Source organism: Cupressus sempervirens, chromosome 11, assembly GCF_028749045.1.
Source record: "Cupressus sempervirens isolate cs-2001-9-10 chromosome 11, ASM2874904v1, whole genome shotgun sequence".
NCBI lineage: Eukaryota > Viridiplantae > Streptophyta > Pinopsida > Cupressales > Cupressaceae > Cupressus > Cupressus sempervirens.
The window spans coordinates 815,529,967-815,556,503 of NC_143128.1; the positions used below are offsets into that span (position 1 = coordinate 815,529,967).

Below are 26,537 nucleotides of genomic sequence, written 5' to 3' on the forward strand. Positions count from 1 at the left end.
TCAAATCCTATCCTAGCTGACTTCCCAGATATGCACATTCTTCAAACAAAACCAGTAACATGGAAATTCTATTTTGATGGTTTCTACACACACCATGGATCAAGTGTCAATATATTGTTCATCATGCCACTAGGTGTTACCATCCTTAAGTCTTACAAACTACTTTTCCCCTGCACCAACAACATGGCCGAATATGAAGCTTTGGTCTTGGGTCTCAAGCTAGCTTTAGAATGGAAATTGACAACATTAGAGGTTTATGGAGACTCCCAATTGATCATTAATCAAGTCACTAACACTTATCAGACCAAAGATGAAAAATTATTGCCTTATAAACATATGGTCGATACACTCAAGGCATGTTTTGTTCACATTACTTTTGAGAAAATTCTTAGAGAGAAGAACAGAGCAGCAGATGCTATGGCTACCCTGGCTTCCTTACTCCAGCTCCCAGAGCAGCACGAGCAATATGAGTTCTTAGTAGAAGAGGTGGTTCAACCCATGTTTATTCAACCTGATTCCCTTATCATTTGCCACTTGGACACTCTCGATTCCCTTTAGTACAACCCCATCATCAACTATGTGATAATGCCACTCCATTTGACCTCTTGCTTAACCAAAAATGAAATTTCATTTGAAAAACCTCATGTTACACCTTGGTGGCTAATACACTGTATAGGAAAGGTCTTGACAATACTTTATTTAGGTGTCTCAAAAAGGACAAGTCTAGAGTTACTCTACAGGAAGTCCATGCAAGGATTTGCGGGTCACACTTCAGTGTGTTCACACTAGCAAAGAAGATTCTTAAGATGGGCTATTTTTGGCCAACCATGGAAAATGATTCTATCAACTATGTCAAAACCTGCAAAAAATGTCAAATCCATGGTAACCTTGTTCATGCACCAAACCAAGAGCTCAACCCTTTGGCCACACCATGGCCTTTTTATCAGTGGCGCTTTGATTTGATTGGAGCCATCCTTCTACCCTCCTTCGGTGGGCATAAATGGATTATCACCACCACCAAATACTTCACCAAGTGGGTCAAAGCAGCGCCACTTGCCAACTCTATGGGAAAATAGATCTCTTCTTTTATTCACAGCCATATCATTTGTCGATTTGGCATACCTCACGCCATTCTCACGAACAATGCCCTGTACTTTAAAAATTAAATAATTGACAAATTATGTGAAAATTTTCACATTATACACCACTCCTCATCAATTTATTATCCCCAAGGCAATGGCCAAGCAGAGGCCACTAACAAAACCATTATCAACATCCTCAAAAGAATCGTCAATGATATTGGTAGAGATTGGCATTTACAGTTGAACCCCACACTTTGGGCTTATAGGACGAGTGTTAGGATGCCTATAGGCGTGACACCCTTCTCCTTGGTTTAAGGTTGTGAAGTTATTCTCCCTTTGGAGGTTGAGATCCCATCCTTGAGAGTTACTCTTCGGGACATCCTATCAGATAAGGATTACGGAGTGGCCTATCTAGAGTAGCTAGAATTGTTAGAAGAACATTAGCATGCAGAAAATGACCACCTCAAAAAGTATTAGAATAGACTATCAAGACATTACAACAAAAAGGTCAAACCCTGAGTCATTTAGATTGGTGACCTCATGCTCCAAGAGAATCCTAAGAACCAAGCAGCGAGGGAAAAGAAAGGAAAATGGGAGGCCAATTGGATTGGTCCTTACATTATCACAGAGTCCTTTGGGGCTGGTACCTACAGACTTTCATATTGTGATGGCACAGACCTAGTAGAACCCATCAACAACATCCATATCAAATGGTTTTATGTCTAGAGCTTTGAGAAACACACCAAAATACCAAAAAAATCAAAAAAATCAAAAATCCCTATATATATATATATATATATATATATATATATATATATATATATATATATATATATATATAAAACACATTTGGACTTCCCTGCATAACACAAGTCCTTCAATGCTCAAAAATAGTCAAGACAACCCTCAAGCAACTGTCTTTGGACAAATTTTGCTTGTTTCAAGCACTGTCGAGTTAATTTCACACATACCCAATTGAGAAACACTTGTGGTTTATAGTTTCGAGGTCTTTTGGCATCAAATGTGGTCCACAGTAGCATAAATAGCCAGTATGACAGCAGCAACAAAGCAAGGCAAACAGAGCCCATAATAGCAATAATAATAACAATAACAAGAGCAAATCAAAGCCCTTTTCCTTGATTGAATGTACACCCACAACTCTTTATGTTCATGCAATAGCCCCTGTCCATACCACGAAGCAAAGACTGAACTAGAACTAGAAGTGGGAGTAGTAGGAATCGAGAAACATTTGTGGGTCATAATTCCATGGTTCTTTGGCATCAAATGTAGTTCACAATAGTAGAGACGACTAGTATGATAGCAACAAAGGAGAGCACAAAAAATTCAGCAAAATAGGGAGTCCAATTATGTATTAAGATACCATAGACATGAATTGTAGGAAAATCAATGCACATCTCAGCTATCCACCTTGACCAATGATCACTAATGCTTGTTTTAGTCCTCGTCTGACCCATTTGATGTCCCAAACTCCCCTTGCATCCCAAACATAGCCATCCATGCCCATGTTCCTGCCTTTTGGCCCATTTTGGTCTTTCGGCCTCTCTAGGTACCTCCCATAGTCCTAGTTCCCCCTATATTCCAACAAATCTCACTCACATCCTCATTCCACGCCCAAATCAATCCCAAAATTGTCTAAAAATATTAAAAAAATTCAAATATTGCCAAAAATTATCAAAAAAATTTAATAATTATTTAAAACTAAAAAAAAAATCCAAATATTGCCAAAAACAACCAAAACAATTCAAAAATTATTTAAAAATATCAAAAAAATCAAATATTGCCAAAAACTATAAAAAAAAAATTAAAATTATTTTAAAATATCAAAAAATCCAAAAATTGCCAATAATTACCAAAAACATTCAAAAGCTGTCTAAAATTATTAAAAAGAGTTCAAAAATTGCCCAAATTTGCCATAAATGTTCAAATAGGGTCATAGTTGCCAAACATGGTCGTAAGAGCTCGAAAAATTAACAACACCCCAAGATTCCCATCAATTCTGGGCTCACTTTAGCTCAAATGGGGTATATGACATATAACGAGCCTCAATGGTATTAAGAAGCAGCGTAGTAATGTCCTGAAACATTTTGCTGGGCTTTGGAAAATCTAGCACAATGCAAATAACACAAGAGGCATCGGTGGAGCCCTCTTTCCCCCTCTTGTAAGGAACAACAATTCCCAATAGATCATTAGTCTTATTTATGTTGCAGTGGCCACGATTGGTCTAGCCCCCTTCAACAAATATATCAATGATATATCGAAAGCCTAGATATCCGTCAAACTCTTTCATCCTCACTCAATTGAGGGCACACAATAAGCAAGCATAAGCGTATGAGTCTGCCCCCCCACCCTTAAGTGTCTTTTTCAAGGCCCAAGTGTCCTTTTCAGACCCCTTCAACAACTTTTTAGGCCTAAAGCACCTTTTTAAGCCCCTAAAGTGCCTTTTTCAAGGCCCAAGCGTCCTTTTCAAGCCCCTCTAGCACCTTTTTCAAGGCCCAAGCATCCTATTCAGACCCCTCCAGTGCCTTTTTAGGTCCAAAGCACCTTTTTCAGGCCCCTCAAGCACCCTTTTCAAGGCCCAAGTGTCCTTTTTGGACCCCTCTAGTGCCTTTTTAGGCCCAAAATGTCTTTTCAGGCCCCTCTAGCACCTTTTTCAAGGCCCAAGTGTCCTTTTTGGACCCCTCCAACACCTTTTTAGGCCCAAAGAACCCTTTTTAGGCCCCTTAAGCACCTTTTTCAGGGCCCAAGTGTCCTTTTTAGACCCCTCCAGTGCCCTTTTAGGCCCCTCAAACAACTTTTTAGCTTGCCTTTTCTTAAGGCCCCATTTCACCTCTTTCAAGACCCCAATGTCCTTTGAGCCCCCAACACGCCTTTTTTAGGTTAAAGTGCCTTTTCAAGGCCCTATTTCACCTTCTTGAGACCCATGTGTCCTCTTTTGGGCCCCAAACACCTTTTCATAGGCCTCAAGAATGTTTGTCTCGTCACACACCTAGAGAAATGTCCCCATATTGGCTTTATTATTGTTTGTAACGGTTCTTAATATATACACAGACATTCTCGCCTACCAGTCATGGTCATCCTCACTCTACAGATTGCATTGTTCCTACTTTTACAGAGATTAAAACCATTCCAATATTTGTCACATAACACCAAAACATTCAAATATCTATCAAAAAATCCAAAAACATTTACATATTCCACAAAATGCAAAAACATCCAAATATATTATGAAAATACCAAAATACACATGACAATGCATTACAATCAACATCTATTGTCCCTCTGATTGCCACAACAACAAGCACAAACTTTTTATTCTCCTACGATGGCAATGACAATATTACATTTAAATAGTGCATGGCGGATTAATTATTCTGGCCCCCCGGTGGAGTTGGCAAAACAAGGTGTCCACTCAATGGCGTCCCTTCTAGCCAAGCTCTAGATGAAGAAGCACTGGTGTCAACACCCTACGTGTCCACACTGCATCCATGTGTAATTATGTGTTCAACAGATGTGTAAATTCCCATCTATAAACTATGTCTCTAGCTGGTCCTCATTGGGGAATGCCTGATAATAAATCTCATCCAATAAGCGGCTTCCCGGTTCATCTTTTTCGTTCGGTGCATTTCCATGAGCACATTCTCCACCAACTTGCTTACCCCCTGTGCAGTGATCGCTTGTTGGGCCATATCCTGCTCTTGTTGCATTTGATTAGTCATTATTCATCAACGCTCCACATCTGCTTTTGCCTCACCCAAATGCTATTGCAATTGCCTCACCTTCCCTTCACTTAACACTAATTGCTTCTGCAACTTCAACGCTAAGGAGTTCGCCTTCGCAATTGCTTCCCTAAAAGACTCAGACTGTGACTGCAATAACACTAGCTCATTATAAGCACTCTCTAAACCCACTTGTGCCATCTTTAATGATTCCTGCAATCATTGAGCCCATGACCATTCAACTCACATACCCGCATCATTTCCCTCCGCTCGCGAGTTCTCCACGTGCAACTCTATCTCTAGTGATTGCACCTGCGCCCGCTCTGCATCCACCACTGCCTGTAGTCATCTTGCCTCCATCTGCACCCCATCCTCCCACACCTTCTCCATCAATCCCAACAAAAATGTGACCTCCTATTCTATGTTCTTTGCTCGAACTCTCTCTATAGCTAACAATCTCCATAATCCTTCCACATCCCATGATGATTGATCTTCATCTCCCACCTCTAGTTGTGGCTTACACTGCTTGTTCCATGTTCTGTTGACCCTTGACTCAACGTCTCGAGGCTCATCAACCGATGCGTCCCACTCATTACTTCACCTCACTAACACCTCCCACATCCTTCAAAGTTTCTCCCACAGATTTTTTAGGAGATTTTATTTCCCCCACCTCCTCCTCCACTCTAGACACACTCTTCATCTTCCCAAGTGGACTATTCTCCACCCGCGTCATTGGCCTGTCATCTAATACCACCTACAATGCATGTTGCATTTTCATCCCCGATAACATCATTAAAGCCATGTTGCATTGTCATCCCCGATAACATCATTAAAGCCGACAAGGGCATTTCTTCTGCCTCCATCCCCACTCTTCGGGTTGCGTTGGCCCTTGTCCCAACTGGCTTGCCTCACCCAGACCCAAAATTAACACTTGGAGTTTCGACTAATCCACCCACTCCTTGGAGGTTCATCGAACGTGCTTTGTTCTTCGCCCTTGCCTCATCCACCTTCCCTGGCTAACATCACCCTCTTGCTACGACTGATCTAGTGATCTCAACATACTTTCACTTGTACGATTCCTACAACTTCTCAATACATCCTATAATCGCTTTCTACTCTTCAATTTGCCTTGATTCATTCCCATATTATTTGCCTACTTATAGCCGTCACTTGCCCGAAACTTGTTTTGTACTAGTCTTCCATGTATCCACTTTTCACATCTTGCTGCATGGTACTTGGTACACTTGACCCTTGGCTTTGACATTCAGTCACCCAAATCCCCGCCAATGTACACTTACCATTGAATTCTGTTGCTAAATCATCATTGACACATCCCATGCCTTCTTATCCGCTTGGTACAACAGTTGCTCCCTGGTAGAACTAAACAAACTCGACACTATTACACACAACTGGAAGCATGGTTGGTCCGCAAATAATGGTTTTCTATGCTATCATGTGCTTTTAGTACCTCAATGATGTGTTTGAGTAGAGGTACCGGGATGAAGTCATGATATTTTTATTGATTTTTCACTGTTTAACTCCAGTAATTCTTTGGTTTCACACATTATTGGTGTCCATTTATAAGTGCCTCCTCTCGTATGGAATGTCATGTGTACCTCAACCAATTTTCTGTGCTATGTTAGGTGAGGTCTTTTATCTAACATGTGACTATTTGCATGCCTATTTTTATTATTCTACAACTATAATTTCTATTTCTTAGCAGTTGTCATGTTTCCTTGTACATTGTTCATCTTTGCTGGTACTTGGTGTGACATAGTATTCATATCACTATAACTGAACTAGTGGTGGTTGTACTTAGTCACTTTTTATCACACACTCTATGATGACAATTAGTTTGCATCACTTCAAAAAAAAAAGTGATAGTCAGTTGCATTCATTTAGCTTGCATTATCATCTTGGGTTCCTTGAAAACAAATGGTTGGCACATGAATTAGGATGTAATTCACAAACATTAGTTAGCAACTTTACGACTGGTTATCAAAAAATAGACAACAACATCAACATCAATATCAAGACGAGCTTCTAAGCACTCAACCCTCATGGACTTTGTCTCTTCACCACATTCACACCAACATTACACTTCATGAATTCACCATTTCATTCCACTTATTGCATTATGTGGCTTTCGAATTTCAGACAATTCTAGTCACTACCAAATTTCACCACCTCATTGACTACCTTGTGTGGCCTTTGAATCTCAAACAATCTCATTTAACAACCTTCCATTCCATCTGATTCATTACATCGTCTTTTCTCATCCTCCATCTCCTTCATTTTGCCATTTCATCCATTCATTTTGTGGCTTCTGAATCTCAAAAGTAAACACTCCACCTCATAGCCTTTGAATCTTAGATAATTTCATTTCCTTCCATTTTTCACCTTCACTCACACTTCATTTGTCACATCCCATTTTATCACATTTTCATCCCATCTTCACACATATACATTCCTTTTTATCCTCATTTCATCATTTTCCATTCCCTAACACTTTTCCACACATTCGTTCATTTACACTTTTATTTTCATTCACACTTTCATTTCATTTTCCTGTCATTACATTAGAATTGCATCGCATCCAAACAAATTTCATTTCATTTCATATCCTTACATTACATTACATTGCATTGCATTGGTTTCTATTTCATTACTTCCCATCTTATCACATATCATCTCTTTCATTAGACATTTCATTTCATTTCATTACTTATTTGGTTCCATTTCTTTCATCAGATATTTCATTTCATCACATTTTTTATTCACTCACCTATTTCATTTCATTTCATTACCTATCATCCTATCATATAGCATTCGGTTCATTAGTCATTTCATCCCATTTCATTACCTATTTCCTTTCAATTCATTACCCATTTCATTTAATTTAATTTCGTTACCTATCTCAATCCATTACCTATTACATTTCATTTCATTTCGTTGCCTATTTCATTTCATTTAATTACATTACCACAACATTCGTTCCATTACAATTCATTTTTTTCATACTTCATTCCATTACATTACATTGCAAATCACATTACATCCCATTACATCATGTTACATTACACCAAATGTCATTCCATTACATTCCATTTTACTACATTCCATTACGTCTCATTTCATCACATCTAATTTCATTTTACTATATTTTCATGTCGTTACATTACATTTCATTATATTCCATTTATTACATTCCATTACGTCTCATTTCATTTAACCCAATGTCATTCTACCATATTTCATTTTATATCAATACACTCGTATTATCACATCACCTTTTCATTATATCATTTTCCATGTCATTTATTTTAATCATTATCCATTTTGTCATGCTAGATTAATCATTCACACACACACACACACACACACACACACACACACACACACACACACACACACACACACACACACACACACACACACACACACACACACACACACACACATCCGCATCTACTAATACCATACCCATCAAATCCGACCATCATATGCATACAAAAATCCATGATATATCAAGTGCATAAGTTCGAACTTCAAAAAGCTCAAATATCTCATATATCAAAAAGATTGAATCATCAACATCAAAAGGTCATTGATGGCATACATGATGAGTCCATAAAATGAACACAAAAGCTCCATAAATAAGCTTCGTGTCACACCACATACATCATTTGTCTGTGTCTAATCTAAAGGTCCCTGCTTACTGGGGGCACTCATCCCATCTTGAACAATTGAACACTGAACAATGACATCGGTTTTTCATCACAAGTGATCATCCTACATCAATCAAATCTCAACATCTAACTATTCAGCTAATGGTTCTATCTTGAACCAGTTATTTGTCCTACTCTGTATCCTAAGATGGACATGTTAGTTTTCCCTACTCTGTATCCTGAGGGGGGCACTTTTTTTATCTATCAACATTACCTGATTGATTCTACACATCACTTTGTGACTACACATTCCCTATCAACTGTTCTCATCAAATATTTTTAGAAATAAAATTGGAACAATCCTATTTCACACATCCATTTTTCCAATTTCATTTCTGAAGAGGTAGTATACTGGGGCATCAATTTTTTTTGAAATATCAAAAATGTCCTACCACAACCAAATTCTAAACATCAAATCAAATTGGGGCATCAAAATTTTCTAAAAAATAAAAAGCGTCCTACCCCAGCCAAAAATTTCAAACATCAAGTCTACCAAAATCAGGGTATCCAAGCAGAAATATCGCAACACCAAATCAACACAGCAACCAAATCATCAAACCAATGATCATACATCAAACCATCAACAGACAGACACCACGACAATGATAAAATGTCAAAACATCATCGAATAGACATCCAATCATCAGAAGTTGACCTAAAATCAAAAAATCAAGATAGTCTTTGAACTAATGTGCTTCACATATTAGCTTAAAGAGGGGCATTTGTAGACACCCAAAAATTGACAAAGACCTAAATCATGCAATTCCGATCAATCAATGCAAATTAAAGAGAAAATCAGAAGAAACACACCAGACTTTCAAATCAAAAATCACATCAGGTCATTAATCACCTATCAAATCAACAAGACCTAAATCAACTTTAAAAGAGGAGATTTAAACAATTCAAATTCATAAAATGAAATTCAAAAAAGGAGGAAAAAGACAAAAGTGTTGAAAATAAATAAGACATTTATTAAATCAACAAAATCATTTATCCTCACAAAATTGGAAATCTCCCTTTTTCATTTTGAAAGAATTAGAAATATCCTCAATTATCCTCAAAATCAAGTCTGTTGGACTCTTCCTCCTGGTCTCTTATGAGATTTTTTCAGTTTCAGTTTCACCCACTACTCAAAGGTGAAAACCCTGATTCTTACCCCAACCCCTTCAGAAATCCTATAAATAGGATGCAAATCCAAGAGCAAGAGGACCCAAGTTTTAGGCATCTACACTATAGGCACATTTTGATTCATCATTTTAGCATTAGCATTTTAGCAAGTTCATAGCATTTTAGTATTGCTTTTATGTTATTTAGCATCATTTATTGCATGTTAGTTTGTTGCATATCCATTTTGATAGCATATAATCTGCATTATAGTCATAGATCTTGCATGCATTCTTGTAGATCTGCATTTTTAGCATACACCCATTCTAGAACTGTCAGTAAGATGCTGGTCTGAGAGCTATTTTAGAAGTTGTAGTTAGGGAAACATGAGACGCTCGTAGAGATTACATTCTGATAATGATATCTTGGGTCTAGTCTAGTTCGCCATCAGTCTATTTGCATTCTACACTAAAGTTTCATGAATACGCATTCATACCGTGTACAGTGTTATTTTCGATATTGGCTGTGAATTTATTTATGACAATTTAATAATCATTTACGATAGGAGATTAATAATCAGTGACTGCAATAGTGTTAATTTTTACAAGAACAACACAATATTTTTACATCAACATTTCTTATATTTTAAAATCTTCTTTTCAACAATGAATTATATAATTTGATTTAAACAATCAATAATAATAATAGCTATATACAATTTCTTATCGAACCTTTACATTTTATGACACAAATTATAGAACTATCATATTCATAAACACAAATATTTACACAACTTAAAATCATAATCAAATTTATTGTTAATATTTAAATAGGATCACATGCTCAAATTTCTACTTAAAATCATAATGAAATTTATCATCAATACTTAAATAGGATTACATACTAACTATGAGTACTAGTCAAACCAACCTTCCCAAACCATAAGCCTTATCCGTAATTGACCCTAAAGCAACTCTGATACATGAAATTCACAATATGATAACATTAAATATTTATTCATCTTTTCCATCACTCTCCTTTCTTTTGAAGGTTCTCTTCCCCATGAAGAAATGGGGTGACTTTCGAGTAACTTTCTTTCTAGTCTTCTTTATCATTACAAAGACGTCCACCCCATGTTAGAGTTTGATACTCTTTCTAGTTGCATGGAAGAATACATGAACATGCCGTTCACCACATTACTTTATTCATAAACTAAAATTAAATCACCATGCACTCGAATCTCATTTCACCACGCTAATTTATTCATAAAATTAGTAAAAAAATCACCATGCATCCAATCACACTTCACCACACTAGTTTATTCATGAAAAAAAAACACTAAAATCATCGTATAATCTAATCTTATTAACCGAAATAAAATTGAAATAAGACAGATGTAAAACGATGGAGAAGCCCGTCTAACCATAGTTATAATTCTGCCCGTTCTAAGCTAAAAAAAGGTTGGGAGTTATCTAGAGAGCAGATTAGAACAGGATCGACGGTCGAGGGGCCTTCCTGAGGTATAGGGAAAGAGGTGGGCCCTAGATGCCGTGGAAACTAAAATAGGCAGTAGGCAGGAGCTCTGACATAACTGATGATGCGTCAAATGATTTGTATTTAGATTTTTTCGATTTCATATGTAAGAGGGAAGGCGCCTAAAAGAATATAAACTAAAAAAGGTGTCCAATTAACTGGGCTTCGTTTAACTGCGGTTAGAGAGTTGGAGTTAATTTGTAGGGGCTTCGTTGAAGTGTGTCATGCAATTGCGTTTTTTAGCCCTTTTCACCTTTTGTCTTCAATCACATTCTACTCCTGCTTCGGTTTTAAGAGGTTTTGAAGAAATCTCAGCCTAGAAACGAAGCCACCAAAATAAATTTCAATGTTTCCCAGCTAATTTTATTCTCTATGAGAGAAGAACTCACCGACTCTATTTTTAGCCAACGCTTACACTATATTTCAACCGCTCAAATTCAGCCCACATTTCCATTTCCATATTCACTCTCCAAAGCCTCCATTTTTTCTCCGGGGAAGCGAATTCGAAGTTTTCAGACCAGTTTCTGCAGATTTTCCCCGACGAATTCAGGTAATTATCGTGCTTTTGGTCATGTTGCAATTGGAAGATGAAAAACCAGGTTATGGTTATGGGGGGAAATTGCGGTGAGAGACACTGGTGTTATTTTTTTTTTTGTTTGGGGAAAAATTGTCGGTTTTTATGGTTGGTTTGTAATGGTGTTTCTTGGTAGGGTTTGCAGGGATCGTTGTGTTGATCGGATCCTTTTGGGGGGTGTTGGAGAAGGAAAAGCAAATAGGGTAAAATACATTGTCATATATGTCCCTTCAGCAATCAAAGGCGGAAAAGAACGATGCTGCCCCGGTGAGGAGGGCAGGTGGTGGAGGAAAATCGGGCGCTTCTGCTGCTGCTCATCCTCCCAAAGGAGGTGTTGGAGGGCCTTCCCCTCATAACGCCTCTAACACTAGGTATGCATGCATCTAACTGTATCTTTTGTACGCGAGTTTTTCAAACCCTAGACTGAAGGAAAAAATTAGGGTTTAAAAAAATTCAAAGCAAATTTCTTGTCTTCATTTATATATTTTATGGAATTCTGCCGTAGTGTTTCTAGATTCATTTTGCAATTGGCTAAGTTGGTGAATGTTTGTTGGCTTCGTTATGTTACCTTCTTCTGGGAACCGGACTAGTTGTTTATCTGAATAAAACATATGTGCGTGTATGTGGTATGTGTTATCCGGGAAGCGGCGTTCATGAGGGGTTTGAGTTTTACGAACTATAAATTTGTAGATTTCGTTCCAACGATAGGTCACGGAGACAGTTTGGGAAAGTTGATTCATGCAATGTCTCTACTAAAGGCCATTTATAAACGCAAAATATCAATTGTATAGTTTGGGGTACTTGTTTGTAATTTTGCCAACGACTCGCAATGATTTTTGTTTTGGAGTTAGTGTCAAAATATTTCTCACTGGAAACTCACTCTAACTCCAAAATTGTTTAGGTATACTGTTCAGTTTATGGCATCGGTTTGAAATTCCCTCCGGTTTCTTTATTAATTATTGTCTTATGAATTTGTATAACACCTAATAGGTGCTGACTTAGAAGATGTGCTGTCCTCTAATTGAGGGAGTATTTTACTTTGACAAAGTTTTCCTGCAATTTGCTACCATCGATCTTCTGTTTTTCTCTAGTAATGTGATTATGTTGATGTGCAAAACGGAACTAGATTTGAGATCATTGTAATGCCTTAAGAACACATCCTGCGATTTGTTTTTATTTTATTTTGGCAGTGGAGCTTTTAAAGGACTTTCATATTTATTTTTTCTCTTGGGTTTATGCCTTTCTGCATTAATGTAGTGAAAGCATATTGACGGATGAATTTTTTCCCACAATCCGTTCCTCTATAATACTACGTTTGCTACATGTGATCTTTCCTGTTGTCAACTGTATCTAATATTTGATGTTTGGATTGGTTTAGCTGCAACCATACATCAGTTAGTTTTATATCACTGGCCATAGTTGAGATTGGTAAATAAGATTACTGTTTGTTTGACAAAGTTTGACATAAAGGGACTTCTGTTCATAGATGATATTTCCTTGTGTTTCCCAGTGGCAAGCGACATAATGGACCTGGTGGTCAGTCTAGAGGAAATCCCAATGCAGGGGTTTCACATTCAAATGCTTATGCCAAAGTTCAGAATGGTGGTATTACACAAAGGCAACAAACGGGATCAACGTCAGGTAATAATTCAAACACATTGTCTTTTTGTTCACAGTTACACTATACATTTGGTGAGGCAAGCTTGATTAATATTTGGCTCTTACTGTTGAACTCCTCCAGCAACATCAGGAAGTCTCCCCATATCCACCGTAAAACAGCCTAGTGTAGCTGGTCCTAGAAGCAATGGAATTCTTACAAAACCTCCCATTGCACATTCTTCAAATTTGAAGGCTTCAGAGCAGACATCATCATCATCTACTGCAGGTAACAGGCTCTTAGTATACCATTCACAATCATGTTTTTGATACTTGTAATTCTGTTTACATGCTGTAAAGTTGAATGTAGTTAGCATTTTCTTGTATGCTCTGATGAATAACTTTTGAACATTATTCCTGATCAATTGTCATTTTTGTGCAAGTAGCTGTATTGGGAGACGGTACCAGAGCTATGGCTCAGCAGCCTTTATTTCAGTTTGGAAGCTTTAGTCCAACAGGCATAAGTGGATTCCAGGTTCCTGCAAGGACAAGCTCTGCACCCCCAAATTTTGATGAACAGAAGCGTGACCAGGTGTGTAAGTTTGGTTTAGTTTTGGCCTTGAATTTTTGTCTTCTATTTCTTATTGTTTATTGCATTTGGTGGAAGTTGTTAGCTTTGGTAACTGACAACAGTAAGTGGCCTGTTATGCCATATTCAGGCACGCTCTGGTCCACCTCTTGATGTGTCTGTTTCTAAAACAAGTACATTATCTGGGACAACACAACAACTGGAGGTTTGATGTTTTACCCCTGGTTCCACATCCTTTCAGCTCAATTAACTATATTTTTTATTTAAGATTTGTGATTCATATGTTTTGGGTTTACTGGGCGTCTCACAGGGGCCAACTGTTTCAAAGCAAGTTGCAAGTATCATTGAGTCGACTATTGAAGGAAACAAAATCTTGCAAGGACCAAAGGCATCCCCTCCCTTTGTACAGTCACAAGATGTTCCTGGAGGTCAGATTCCTTCAGCTTTACCCTTACGATCAAAATGCCCACCAACTTCTCAGTTTCAATCTCATGGTGCAACCTCAGGATCACGTGTGGCGAGTTCTCATCCGCAATCTCATGGCATGGCACCAGTACCACGAGCCTCAAGTTCCCATGTGCAGTCACAGTGTGCACCTTCAGTACCACATGCACCAAGTTCCCAAATGCAATCTCAAGGTGTAGCTACAGAGCTACATGCACTGAGTTATAAATATCAATCTCAAGGTGCAATCTCAGTACCTCGCGGACAAAGTTCCCAACTGCAACCTCAGGGTGCAATCTCAGTACCTCGCGGGCAAAGTCCCCAACTGCAACCTCAGGGTGGACCCCTTGGATTGCATGGATTGAGCTCTCAATTACAATCACAGGTTTTGACTACAGGATTATATGCACCAAGTTCCCAATTGCAATCGCAGGGTGTGGCTCCAGGATCACGGTCACTGCAGGTTCAATTACAGATTCCTCAAGTCCAACACCAAGTCTTCAGTTCACAGGGTCTGACAGCAGGTGCCTTGCATTCACAGGGTATGTTACAACATGGTTTAGGTTATCCACAAACCATGCGGCATATTATTCCTCCACAAACTCATGTACCATCTCAACAGTTTATACATACAAACCACCAGATAAATGCCCAGATACCTGTTCAGGTAACTGGTTCAGGTGGAACCCCTCTCCCTTCATATTTGCCAGCTACACAGGCAAATCAGAGTGTTCCCCAACGTACGAGTACTGTCAAGATCACTCATCCAGAAACCCATGAAGAAATAAAGTTTGGCCCCAAAGTTGTAAAGTCTGATTCACATGCAGATGGTGGTATTGGGACCTTAGTTTCTGATGGCTCTGTTCCTGGAGGACCCACGCAATATGGCACAACACATTCAGGGTCTGTTTCTATAAGTAGTCCGTCTCCAATGAATTTTTACCCAACTGTATCATCTGGATCTTATGCCCAGCCTCCGGTTTATCATCAGCCGCCAAAGATTACAACGGGGGTGAAACCAAATATAGTACGGCCATCATCAATGTCAAATGTGCCACCTGTGCACCCTCATGGTGCAAATGTAGATACATCAAAGCAACCTCCTCAAACTACAGAATCTAGTTTGGTTCCAGCAAAGGCTTCAGAAGGTAAGGTGTTGACTACAACAATATCAATTTCTGAAAGCAGACATAGTTTGAATTCTTCAGCAATTGCAGCTTCTGGTAGGGAAGATGCAGGAAATCCAGCAGTAAGCAAATCTAATGTTGGGGATAAGTGTGCTATCTTGAGCACACCTACCACAGCAACACACAATCATCCAGATGGTAATGTGTCAGCTAGTTCTGCTGTTTCTTCTGGCGAAGAGCAGAAAAGTGAATCTGGAAAATCTGATGTTGGAGCGAAGCGCTCCTGCACGAACATGCCTGCCACAGGAACACACAATCCACCGGATGGTGATGTGTCAAATACTTCTGCTGTTTCTGCTATTGAAGAGCAGAAAAGTGATTCTGTAAAACCAGTTGGAGTCTTCACAAAGGAACATTCAAAGAAGTCCAAATTGGAGAGCAAAACTAAAAAGCATCAGCAACAGGCATCAGTGTCTCGCACCTGTACAAATGCACAAGTTGAGTTAAAAGTGGAGTCTGTTGTAGAGTCATCTGAGGTTTCTGCGTCTGGAGATGCAAGTAAATCTGGGTTCTGTCATGCAAAACAGAAAAAACAGCAGCAAACGCCATTGGTTCGAAGTTCTTCCAATGCACAGCTTGAACTAAAAGAAATGGTTTCTGAGTCATTGGAAGTAAGTTCCACTGTTTCAGTGGTTCCTTTAGTGACAGCTCCTTCCGTGGTTCCTTCAGTGACAGCTCCCTCCAAACCTGTAAAATCTGTAGATCGAGGCGCTTCCCCCGAGCTAGCAAGGAAAGCCATAGAAACAATTATACATTCGTCAAGCACAGAACCTGGTGAAGTTGTCATTCCATCCAATTTGACAAGTATTCCTATAAAGACTGATAAAACATTGATGTCTAATGGTTTATCTGGGCATGTGTCTAATACTACAGAATTTTCATCTTCAGTCGTACCAGGCCATTCAGGGGCAGTGGATAAGATGTTAAATAATGAATTGTCTTCAGGATCCTCAGAATCTGTACAAGATTCAGATGCTAAGGATGAAATTATTCCTGGTAATATGACATCACATTTGGATATCCTGGATCGAACAGGTAAAGAAAGAATAGAAATGTCTGGATTAATGAATGAATCTGTTGCCAAGGAAGTTGGACAGCCAATGAAAGTTGGAGACGTAACTGTTTGTATTGATACTGTAATAACATCTAGCAACTCAGCATACAGGGATCCTGTATTTCAATTAGATTCAAATACGAGAGATGTGAAGAGTCTTGAATCTTCAGTTGCTTTAAGTAAGGTAGGTCCCAGTAGTTCTGTTCAATCTCTAAATAGAGATAATGAAGACACCGGAATCCTACCACAGGAGACTTTGCCAGTCAAACTAGAAACAAATGTAAAATCTGGTTCATTGTTGTCTGAACATTCATCTTCTGTCAACATAAATGGAAATCCGGATGATTGTGCTGACTATGTTATTGTAGATGAGAAAGCTAGTTTGCTTAAAGAGGAGGCTAATTATGATAAAATAAGACATGATAGCTTGATATCTCAGCAAGCGGAGCACGGAAATGGAATGTTGATTGATCATCAGAATCTTATCAAAGACAAAAAGACCACAATGCAATCAACAAATTCAGATCACAAACCTCAAATGGAACCGAGATCAGAAACTCCAGGATTTCTTCCAGTGGCTCCTGTGGCTGACATGCAACAACAACCAGGTTTGCTAGTTGATGATAAAATTGTTGACTCTAAACAATCTTGTATGAATGCATGCAAGGGCATCAATGATGTTATTACTGGAGCAGCTGAACCATCAACTGTCAATGTGAAGACAGTGGATGTGCAAGACAGGGCTCAAGTACCCATCTCTAATAACAGTAACCATGAAGACATGACTGCTTCTCTTCGGGTATCATCTCAGCCTCTTGAAAGTGACACTAAGTTGGATTCATTGGCTAGAGTGGCTGAAAAGGAAACCAAAAGTTCTTTGAATGCTTTATCAAACAATAAAATTACGAACACTGCTGATGTACCCAAGACAATTACCACTACGAAGAAGAAAAAGCTCAAGGATTATCTCAGTAAAGCAGATGCAGCTGCACCTACTGGTGATTTATATAATGCATATAAAGTTCCCGAGAAGCAAGAAGATGTAAATTCTGCCGAACCATGTAAAACAGACAGTACTGATGTGGAAGAGAAGCCTTCCTTGAAAGAGACTCAGAAGCATATACCAAATGAAGTTGATGACTGGGAAGACGCAGCTGAGCTTTCAACTAACATGAAGCAGGTAGTTCTGCCAATGAGTGACGTTAACTGTTCAGGAGACAGGAAATATTCAAGAGACTTTCTGTTGACATTCAGGGAACATTTTAATGATCTTCCATTACAGTTTGAAATATGTCAGGACTTTGGGGATATCCTGATAAATCGCCTACTTATTTCTAGTCATTATTCAGAGGGTGAACCATTCCCAAGCATGGGAAGAGTTCCAGAGTATTCTCGGCTTGATCGACGTGGGAACAATGTTCCCAGTATGGATGAGGATAGATGGATAAAGCCAATGGATGCTGGTACTCGTGATATGAGAGTGGATATTGGCCTTGGTGGTCCTGGAGGTTGTCGACCTGGGCAGGGTTACAACACTGGTTTTGGAAAGAACATGCGTGGTGCAGCACCTGGTGGTGGCCCCAGTGGGCAGTTTGTCCAAGCATCATTTGCTCAAAGTGGACCAATGAGAAACAACACTGCTGAGGTTGATAGATGGCGAACATCTGGTATGCAGAAGGGTTTGATTCCTCCTCCCATGATTCATAAAACAGATAATCGCTATGAAGTTGGTAAGGTTTCTGATGAGGAAGAGTCAAAACAGAGAAAGATAAAGTCCATACTTAATAAATTGACACCCCAAAATTTTGAGACACTCTTTTTGCGGGTCCAAGAAGTCAATATCGATTCTGCAGTCTGCCTTACAGGTGTAATATCTCAAATATTTGACAAAGCATTGATGGAACCAACATTTTGTGAAATGTATGCAAAATTTTGTGTTCAACTTGCTGCTGGATTGCCTGAGTTCTATGAAGACAATGAAAGAGTTATGTTTAGGCGAGTTCTTTTAAATAAGTGTCAGGAAGAATTTGAGAGGGATGAAAGAGAACAGGCAGAAGCTGAGATGCCTGAAGATGGTGAAATAAAGCTTTCAAAAGAAGAGCGGGAGGGAAAAAGGTCGGCGCAGCGAAGGCGGATGCTAGGAAATATACGGTTCATTGGTGAACTGTATAAAGAAAGCATGTTGACTGAAAGAATAATGCATGAATGCATTAAAAAATTGCTTGGTGAATATCAGAAACCAGATGAGGAAAATGTCGAATCATTATGTAAGTTGATGAGTACAATTGGACATATGATTGACCATCCAAAAGCAAGAGAGCATATTGATGCTTACTTCGACAGAATAGCAAAAATGGCAAATAATCAAGCACTACCTACACGACTGAGGTTTATGCTGAAGGATGTGATTGATCTGCGAAGGAATGGATGGCAACAAAGAAGAAAAGTTGATGGACCAAAGAAAATTGAGGAAGTCCACAGGGATGCTGCCCAAGAACGACAACAAGCCCTGGGTGGCCGATTAAATAGAGCTCCAAGCATGGGACATTCTGGACGAAGAATTTCTACACCACCCGATCATGGTTCTCGAGGCCCTCAGATGTCTCCTTTCATGCCAGGTACACCAATGGGTCCAGCTGCACATATGAGTGGGATGAGAGGCACACAGGCACAGACTGGAATGCGTAACTATATGGCTCAGGATGCTCGAATCACAGACAGGATGACTGGTGAGAGGGCAATGCCTTTGCCTTTACAACATAGACCCTCTGATGATGGGCAGCTAACTCTTGGTCCTCAAGGAGGGCTTGGCAGGGGAATAACAGGAAGGGGACAACCAATGCAAACCAATAGGAGTTCCCTTGCGGATGGTCCACTAGTTGCATCAGGGAGTAGTAGACGAGGAAGCCTGGCTCCAATGCCAGCCTATAATTCTAATGCTGGAGGAGATCGGATGTCTTTTGGTACAAGAGATGATAATTCTTTTAGAACTTCTGTTGGAGAAAAGTCATCGCTTCCAAGGTCAGGTATCTCGGAAAGAAATGCTTTGGGTAATGATAGAAGAGATTACAGGGGTTCATATTCTTCTTTTGACAGAGGTGGGAGGGCAACAAACCTGGAGTACCAACAAGAATACTCTCATGGAAGGGAATTTAGTGGAGAACAACTTAAAAACAAATCTGATATGGCAATAAAGGAATATTACAGGTTTGTTGTATGTAAGTTTGTGCACAATATATTGTGCTCTGTGTATATGATAACATGTCTCTCTGACGTCCTTTCATTTCTTTGTGGGTATTTTGCAGTGTTAGAGACATGAAGGAGGCAACTCTGTGTGTGTCTGAGCTTAAATCACCATGGTATCATCCAACATTAGTGTCGCTTTGGATATTGGATTCTTTTGACAGAAAAGATTTGGAAAGGGATGGCCTTGGGGATCTGTTTATACATCTATGCAAAACTGAGCCATCTTTGCTAAGTCAAGAGCAACTCATGAAAGGGTGAGTGGACATTTGTATATTATTGTAGACTGAATAACTTTCGGTTTGTATTTATAAATTGATTTACCCCCATATGGGGCATGTGAGAATGACTGACACCACTTTGGTTTTGTAGCTTGGAGAAGGTAATAGCATCATTGGAGGATTCTGTTGTTGATGCACCAAAGGCCCCTGAGTTCCTTGGTAAGATTCTTGGAAAGTTGGTTGGTGCAAATTTATTGTCGATTCATGACATTGCAGTGCCACTTGAGGAGGGAGTAGAGCCAGGGAGTCGAGTAGAATATGGTCATGCAGTAGATGTGCTTGCTACAATTCTTTCTTTTCTAAAGAGAGAGAAGGGAGAAAATGTATTGTTGGATTTATACAGGTCATCAGGATTGCAACTAGAAAAATTGTTTCATTGTAGTGATAAACGTGGCACATTTGAGTCATATCTCGAGAAGAACAATATTCAATGTTTGTCTACGGCTGGACATCCGTAATTACAAAAAGTTTCAAGATGGCCTAATTACAATTTTGCCTGTTCAATCTTTTATTGTTTATCTGCCCATCTGAAATTTGCTAGGTGAATTTCTGGGCAGTGTTAGCTTTGTTCTGACTAATTGTGCATAGTATCTACCTTTCTGAATATTGTTGGCTTACTCATTAATTATTGATGGATCACGACATTCTCCAGCTCCAGCTAAAGCATTGTACTTCGGCATTATCCCACTGAAATTTATGAGCTAAGCAGCAGTTAATGAAAAATAGGATGTTACATTGATGACCCTGTACCATATCCAGTTTTATGTGGTTTGTCTGCTTTCTCCGCATTCTAAGAGATTGGCGCCATCTGTTTTCAAACCTATCAAACAGTTTGATGGAATTGTTTTGGGCGTTTGGGTTTTCTGTCGTGAAATTAGGACATGAGTTTACTACTGAAAGTCAGTGACCTACACAGTTATGTCTAAATCAACACATCCTTTTGTAAATTAGACCCTTTGAATGATGTCTTATTTTGCTGTATTTACTGCATTGCTAATTTTATCTTGCTCTTTTTTCGCAGAGGATAAAGATAATCACAAACATGTTATGTACAGAACATTTGGACTGCATTTGTATAAATATATGTATATTTCTGTGGGCATGCCTTGATATTATCAGAACATTAATGATGAATTTGCAACTTTATGATATGTTCTCATGTTTAAGAAGAATAAGGACTGACCATGCTTGAGACTGCTATGATGTATATGTAGCCCTGATGATTGAAACATAATCTGTTGGTTTCATATCTTTAGCCTAGAGCTCAAATGGTTCAGTTGGTCTATTAACCCTGTCATAGTTGGTTCTCTTCAACCTCTAAAAATATAATAGACTGTGTATTTTGGTATCCTACATTCATAAAACTTACATTAATGAAAAATAGGATGTTACATTGATGACTGTACTATTTGAATGGTGTCATGATAATATGTAGATTGTGCCCTATGGAGCAACTTTTACGTTATTTTTTATATACACATTTTATCTGCTTCCGTTGATTGTTAAGACTCAATCTGAACAGAGTTTTTTAATGGGAGAGGATGTAGTACTTAATGGGTTTCAATGGTTGTGATAGGAGTTGTTGACTTGATACCTACACTTACCTACACTTGCTAATTTAATATCCATATTTATTATCTTAATGTCCAATTTTTTTATAACATTGCACCGTGACTTTAAAGTTGTTAGTACAATGATGACTATTCAAAATTGAATGAAATGTATCCTTAGTTGTAAAAAGTAACCAGTGATTTGATATCACATCAGCTGTGCAGGGATGGATACCTTTTTGTATGACCATTGGTCTCACTTTTTAATTAGGTTGTTTTGGACAATTTGGCAAAAAACATGTTGATGTGGCATCATAATTGATGATGTGAACTTGAAACCTTAGTTATAAGAAGAAGGCTTGCCAACTAAGCTGCTGTAAAGAAGAAGACTCGCCAAGTAAGCTGCTGTAAGTTTTTTCTTGGAGTGATTTGAAATTTTCACTTAGAATTTTGATAAGCGAGAAGTTGAAGAGTGTTCTGTTAGCAACAACTTAAAACCTTCGGTTTCCATAATGAAGGATCAAATCTGTTGAGATAAATCATGATATCCAAGTCTGGATCCGATCTTTTGGGGAGTCATGTGGATGATACATTTTTAAACATATTTCGAATGTATCAAGTTGGAAGCCAAAAAAAAATCTTTTGCGCCGGTAAAGGAAGACATCTTCGTCGCAAATGAGTTACCCGTAGATGGTTTGCTGTCCGTGGTGCATGGTTTTAATCGATTGGTTAAGATCGAGTGTAGAATTCTTATTATTGGTCATGGTAACTGAAAGCGTTATGGTACACTTGTGAGGTGTTCCATTAAGATATCAAGATCTTTATAAACAATCAGATCCAATGATGCCTAGGATTTGCTGGTAAACATTGCCTTCGGAATCATAACTCGGATGGATAAACTGATCAAATTTGGAAACAGCTGTTTTAAAAAACTCTACCCTAAGAACTCCCGACTTCTTATAACTTTCATGGTGGCGAAACAGAACTTGGCTCTGGTAACTGAAACATCAAGTGCCAGTTTTGGATGGTAATTTGCATGAGATGTTCCAATGAGAGTGAATTGCTTCAATGCAATTTTTTTGGACGAATGAACAGACACTCAACGTTGCCTTATTTTTGTTGTTACATATTGTCTTTGAGATCAAAGTCACTGATATATTAGACTGATTAAATGTGAAAGTAAGAATTGATAGGTAAACGTTTGAATATTGCTGAGAGCATCCTGTAGGTTCAGCCTTCATTATCGTGACTTTCCTCGCCCTTGTTATGCCCAGTATTTTTTTGGGGTACCCTTAGCCGTTTGGGCTTATTCTCTATTTATTTTAGGTCCCGTTTGCACGAGGAAGTGAAAAATTTAGATTTAAATATTTTGCCCTATGAAGGTTGTTCCGTGGTCAATTTTGCATGGTACCCACTGGTTTTCTTTTTAAAGGGTTTCTCTCTCTTTTGTTTTGTAGAGGTCAATCACGTGGATGCTATTCTTTATGGCAAATAGAAGAGATCGAACTCATTCGAGTAGTATCAATCTTCAACAATTTAATTTACATTAGCCATCGATGGAGTTAGGTTTTAATATACACTATGTGAAATTAGGGAGATATTCTCCCATTTCCAGAGGATTCAATTTAAATGAATGTCATGTAGTGTATAAAATTATTGATATCGTTATAATTTGAATCCTCTGGGTATTATAATTTTTGGGCTTGGTTTGGTTGAGCGCACCACACGACTTGTCAAGAACTTGCTGTTTTAGACGCAATGGTGTAGATTGGAATAGGTGTCTAGTGGAAGATTTGGGTTAGAATTAGCAGGATGCAAATATATGTTCTCTCAGAGTCTTTTTTGGCCGATTCAGTACTTTCTCCTTTGGACTATTTTGCATGTGTTTTTGTGTAAAGGTTTGGTGAAAGGTTTTTTACCTAAATAGTTTTTTTTTTTTGAAGAGTTTGGAGGGAAAATTCACTTGCTCTTTGTTATTTTTTATTAGTCCTTTATTGCAATAATGGCATATGTGATCTTATGATTATTTATGGATGATATGCGGATGTCTTGTGATATTTCTTGATTTTTAAAATTTTATTTAATGGAAAGTGTACCTAGTCATTGGATTTCATTTTTAATTTTTTATTTTCTGCTGATTTATTTCTGGCTTTTAGCATCAGGCTTATAAATGTGTTTCCCTTTTCAACTCTCAGTTTTGTGAGCAATAGATAAAGTAAATGTCTTGTTTTGACAATTGGTTAGAGTATGGTCTTAATTCTCTATAAATTATTGGAAGTTGTCTTGGTTATAGCTTCCATATGTATTGAGTTTGCACATATTAGCTACATTTAGGGAGAAGCATATCTAGGATTGCATAAGTTGATGAAGTGGGGAACTATTAAGAATTTAAGCTTGTTTTTACATCTTTAGATGCAAAATAATGTAACAATGGCATGCTATTTAGAGATCTATGATCTAGATAAGTAAGGTAGTGCAAGGGATACTTTCTGTAGTGTTTAGTCATACATTATGATTTTATTTTATTTTCCTTCGATATTTCTATAATAAAAAATATGGTCATAATATTTTTTTCAAGAATAAAACAATTGGTGGAATAATTTCATTTTTTCTATTCTACATGTTTGGATAGGATAACATTATATTTGATTTAGGTGAGATTATTTGTTTAACAGACAACTATATACAAGTTATTTTGCACTTTGGAGTACATGTCTAAGGTGAAATCAGATTGAATACAAAGGTCAGCAAATGATTTCACTCTAGGTCATTGTCTCTTTTTTTAATCTTTTCATCTCATGTCTATACAATGATTTGATTTCACTCTAGGTCATTGTCTCTATTTTTTTAATCTTTTCATCTCATGTCTATACAATGATTTGAAAAAACATTGAATTTACAATCTCACAAAAAAAGTACATCTAAATCTATAAAGTATGTTATTAATCAATGCACTCTTGGTTAGTATTCATATAATGAAACATACATAGAATATATTAAAATTGGTGAAATTTTGAAATAGTATTGTATTTATTTGTATCTTTATTGATTACATTTATTGGTACCGGAAATGACTTACATTGATGTTATTGCTTCTTTTAAACTTATATAGCATTTTCGTTCAATAAGAAACATTATTATAATTACATCAGTTAAATACCAATGCATTTGAGCTAAATAAATACAAATAACATGGAATAACGCTATTCATACCATTCATATTATCCCAAGCTAACAAGTAAACTCATGCTATATGATAATAGCACACATAATAAATATACCAAAAATAATGAGCCTTAGATTACAAACATAATTTTAGTAAAAGGAACAACTTATACATATAATTCTATGTAGATTATAGGTATAGTTATAAAAGTAAAAGAAGTATAGAAGTTAAGTTAAATTTAATCTTATATCAAAACTTCATAGAACTATCATAAGGTTACGTTTAAAAAGAATTAGATAGTACTTTCCAACCTATGTTGCTCGAGTTTGCAATAATAAATATGGAGTTCCCACTTGAAGGCCTTGGTTTTAGGTTTTTATGATCCAAATTGTGGAATTTGGTTATGGAATTGCTGTGAGTTGTTTTTAATATGTTTAAAGTGGTTTATACTCACAGTATCATTTGACCTTATGTGGTCATTGATTTTCTATTGGAAATGGGCCCTTACCACACATGGGATTATAAGTTACAAATCCTTTCGTTGCATTATTTAGAATGGATCTTTATGGTGTTCAATCTTCTTGATGCATTGGCGGTGGTTTCACAGTGCATGGTGATGATTCTCAAAGGAAGAAATTAGGGATTTTTGGATTCTCTACTCTAGAATTTTGAATATTGTTCTTCCTATGCATATGAACGCTATAATCTTAGTCTTGCCACCCCTTTCTAATAGTTTCTATGTAGACGTAGTAAACAAAAATACCTCTATGGTTTATTTACACCATTGTAAATGGAAGTACACATTTTTGGATTCTTTACTCTAAATGGTCGGATGTATTTTGTTCTTCCTATGCCTATGAATGCTATACTCTGAGTCCTTCCATCTCTTTCTAATAGTTGTAATGTAGATGTGGTAAACCAAAAGACCTCTATGATTTCTTTTCACCATTGTTAATAAAATTGACATTTCTCACTTGTTGCTTATATGGAAAATTTTGGGTGATAATTGATTAACAATGAAACCTTGGATACTTAAGTAAAGGTTTGATTATATATTTAATCATCAATGATGTACACTCAATATGCATTATTTTATTTCTACACGCTTTACTCTTGTTGAGGATGGGATAGAGATTTACCCGATACTATAATCTTAGTCATGCCATCCCTTTCTAATAGTTTCTATGTAGACGTGGTAAACAAAAACATCTCTGATTTATTTTCACCATTAAAAATGAAATTAGATATTTTTGGATTCTTTACTCTAGATGGTTGGATGTATTTTATGTTCTTCCTCTACATATGAATATATGATCCCAGTCCCTCCATCCCTTTCTAATAGTTGTAATGTAGATGTGGTAAACAAAAAGACATCTATGATTTCTTTTCACCATTGTTAATTAAATTGACATTTCTTAATTGTTCCTTATATGATAATTCTTGGGTGATCACTGATCAACAATGAAGACTTGGATACTTAAGTAAAGGTTTGATAAAAAATTTAATCATCAACGATGTACACTCATATGCATTATTATATTTCTACACACTTTACTCTTGTTGATGATGGGATAGAGATTCACTCGATACTATGGATTTGTTTTTGGTAGATATTCTATTGATGATAAGAAGGATATAATAGGTGGTTGGATGTGTGGTTTTCAACCCT

The 26,537-nt window shown here is 37.5% G+C and overlaps 1 protein-coding gene across 3 annotated transcripts; it reads left to right on the top strand.

Moving 5' to 3' along the window:
• The first annotated feature begins 11,448 nt into the window (after positions 1 to 11,448).
• Positions 11,449 to 20,904, top strand: LOC149532054 (uncharacterized). Of its 3 annotated transcripts, XM_089810048.1 has the most exons (10): positions 11,472 to 11,734; positions 11,904 to 12,129; positions 13,269 to 13,399; positions 13,500 to 13,643; positions 13,801 to 13,946; positions 14,074 to 14,148; positions 14,254 to 14,371; positions 14,450 to 19,835; positions 19,934 to 20,128; positions 20,244 to 20,904. In XM_089810048.1, exons 2-10 carry the CDS (start codon positions 11,981 to 11,983, stop codon positions 20,608 to 20,610), a joined length of 6,711 nt encoding a protein of 2,236 aa, XP_089666174.1. In that variant the 5' UTR covers positions 11,472 to 11,734; positions 11,904 to 11,980; the 3' UTR covers positions 20,611 to 20,904. The 3 variants fall into 3 exon arrangements, with proteins under 3 accessions (XP_089666172.1, XP_089666174.1, XP_089666173.1); XM_089810046.1 differs by having other exon boundaries at positions 11,449 to 11,734; positions 14,254 to 19,835; XM_089810047.1 differs by having other exon boundaries at positions 11,601 to 11,734; positions 11,895 to 12,129; positions 14,254 to 19,835.
• The last annotated feature ends 5,633 nt before the right edge of the window (positions 20,905 to 26,537 follow it).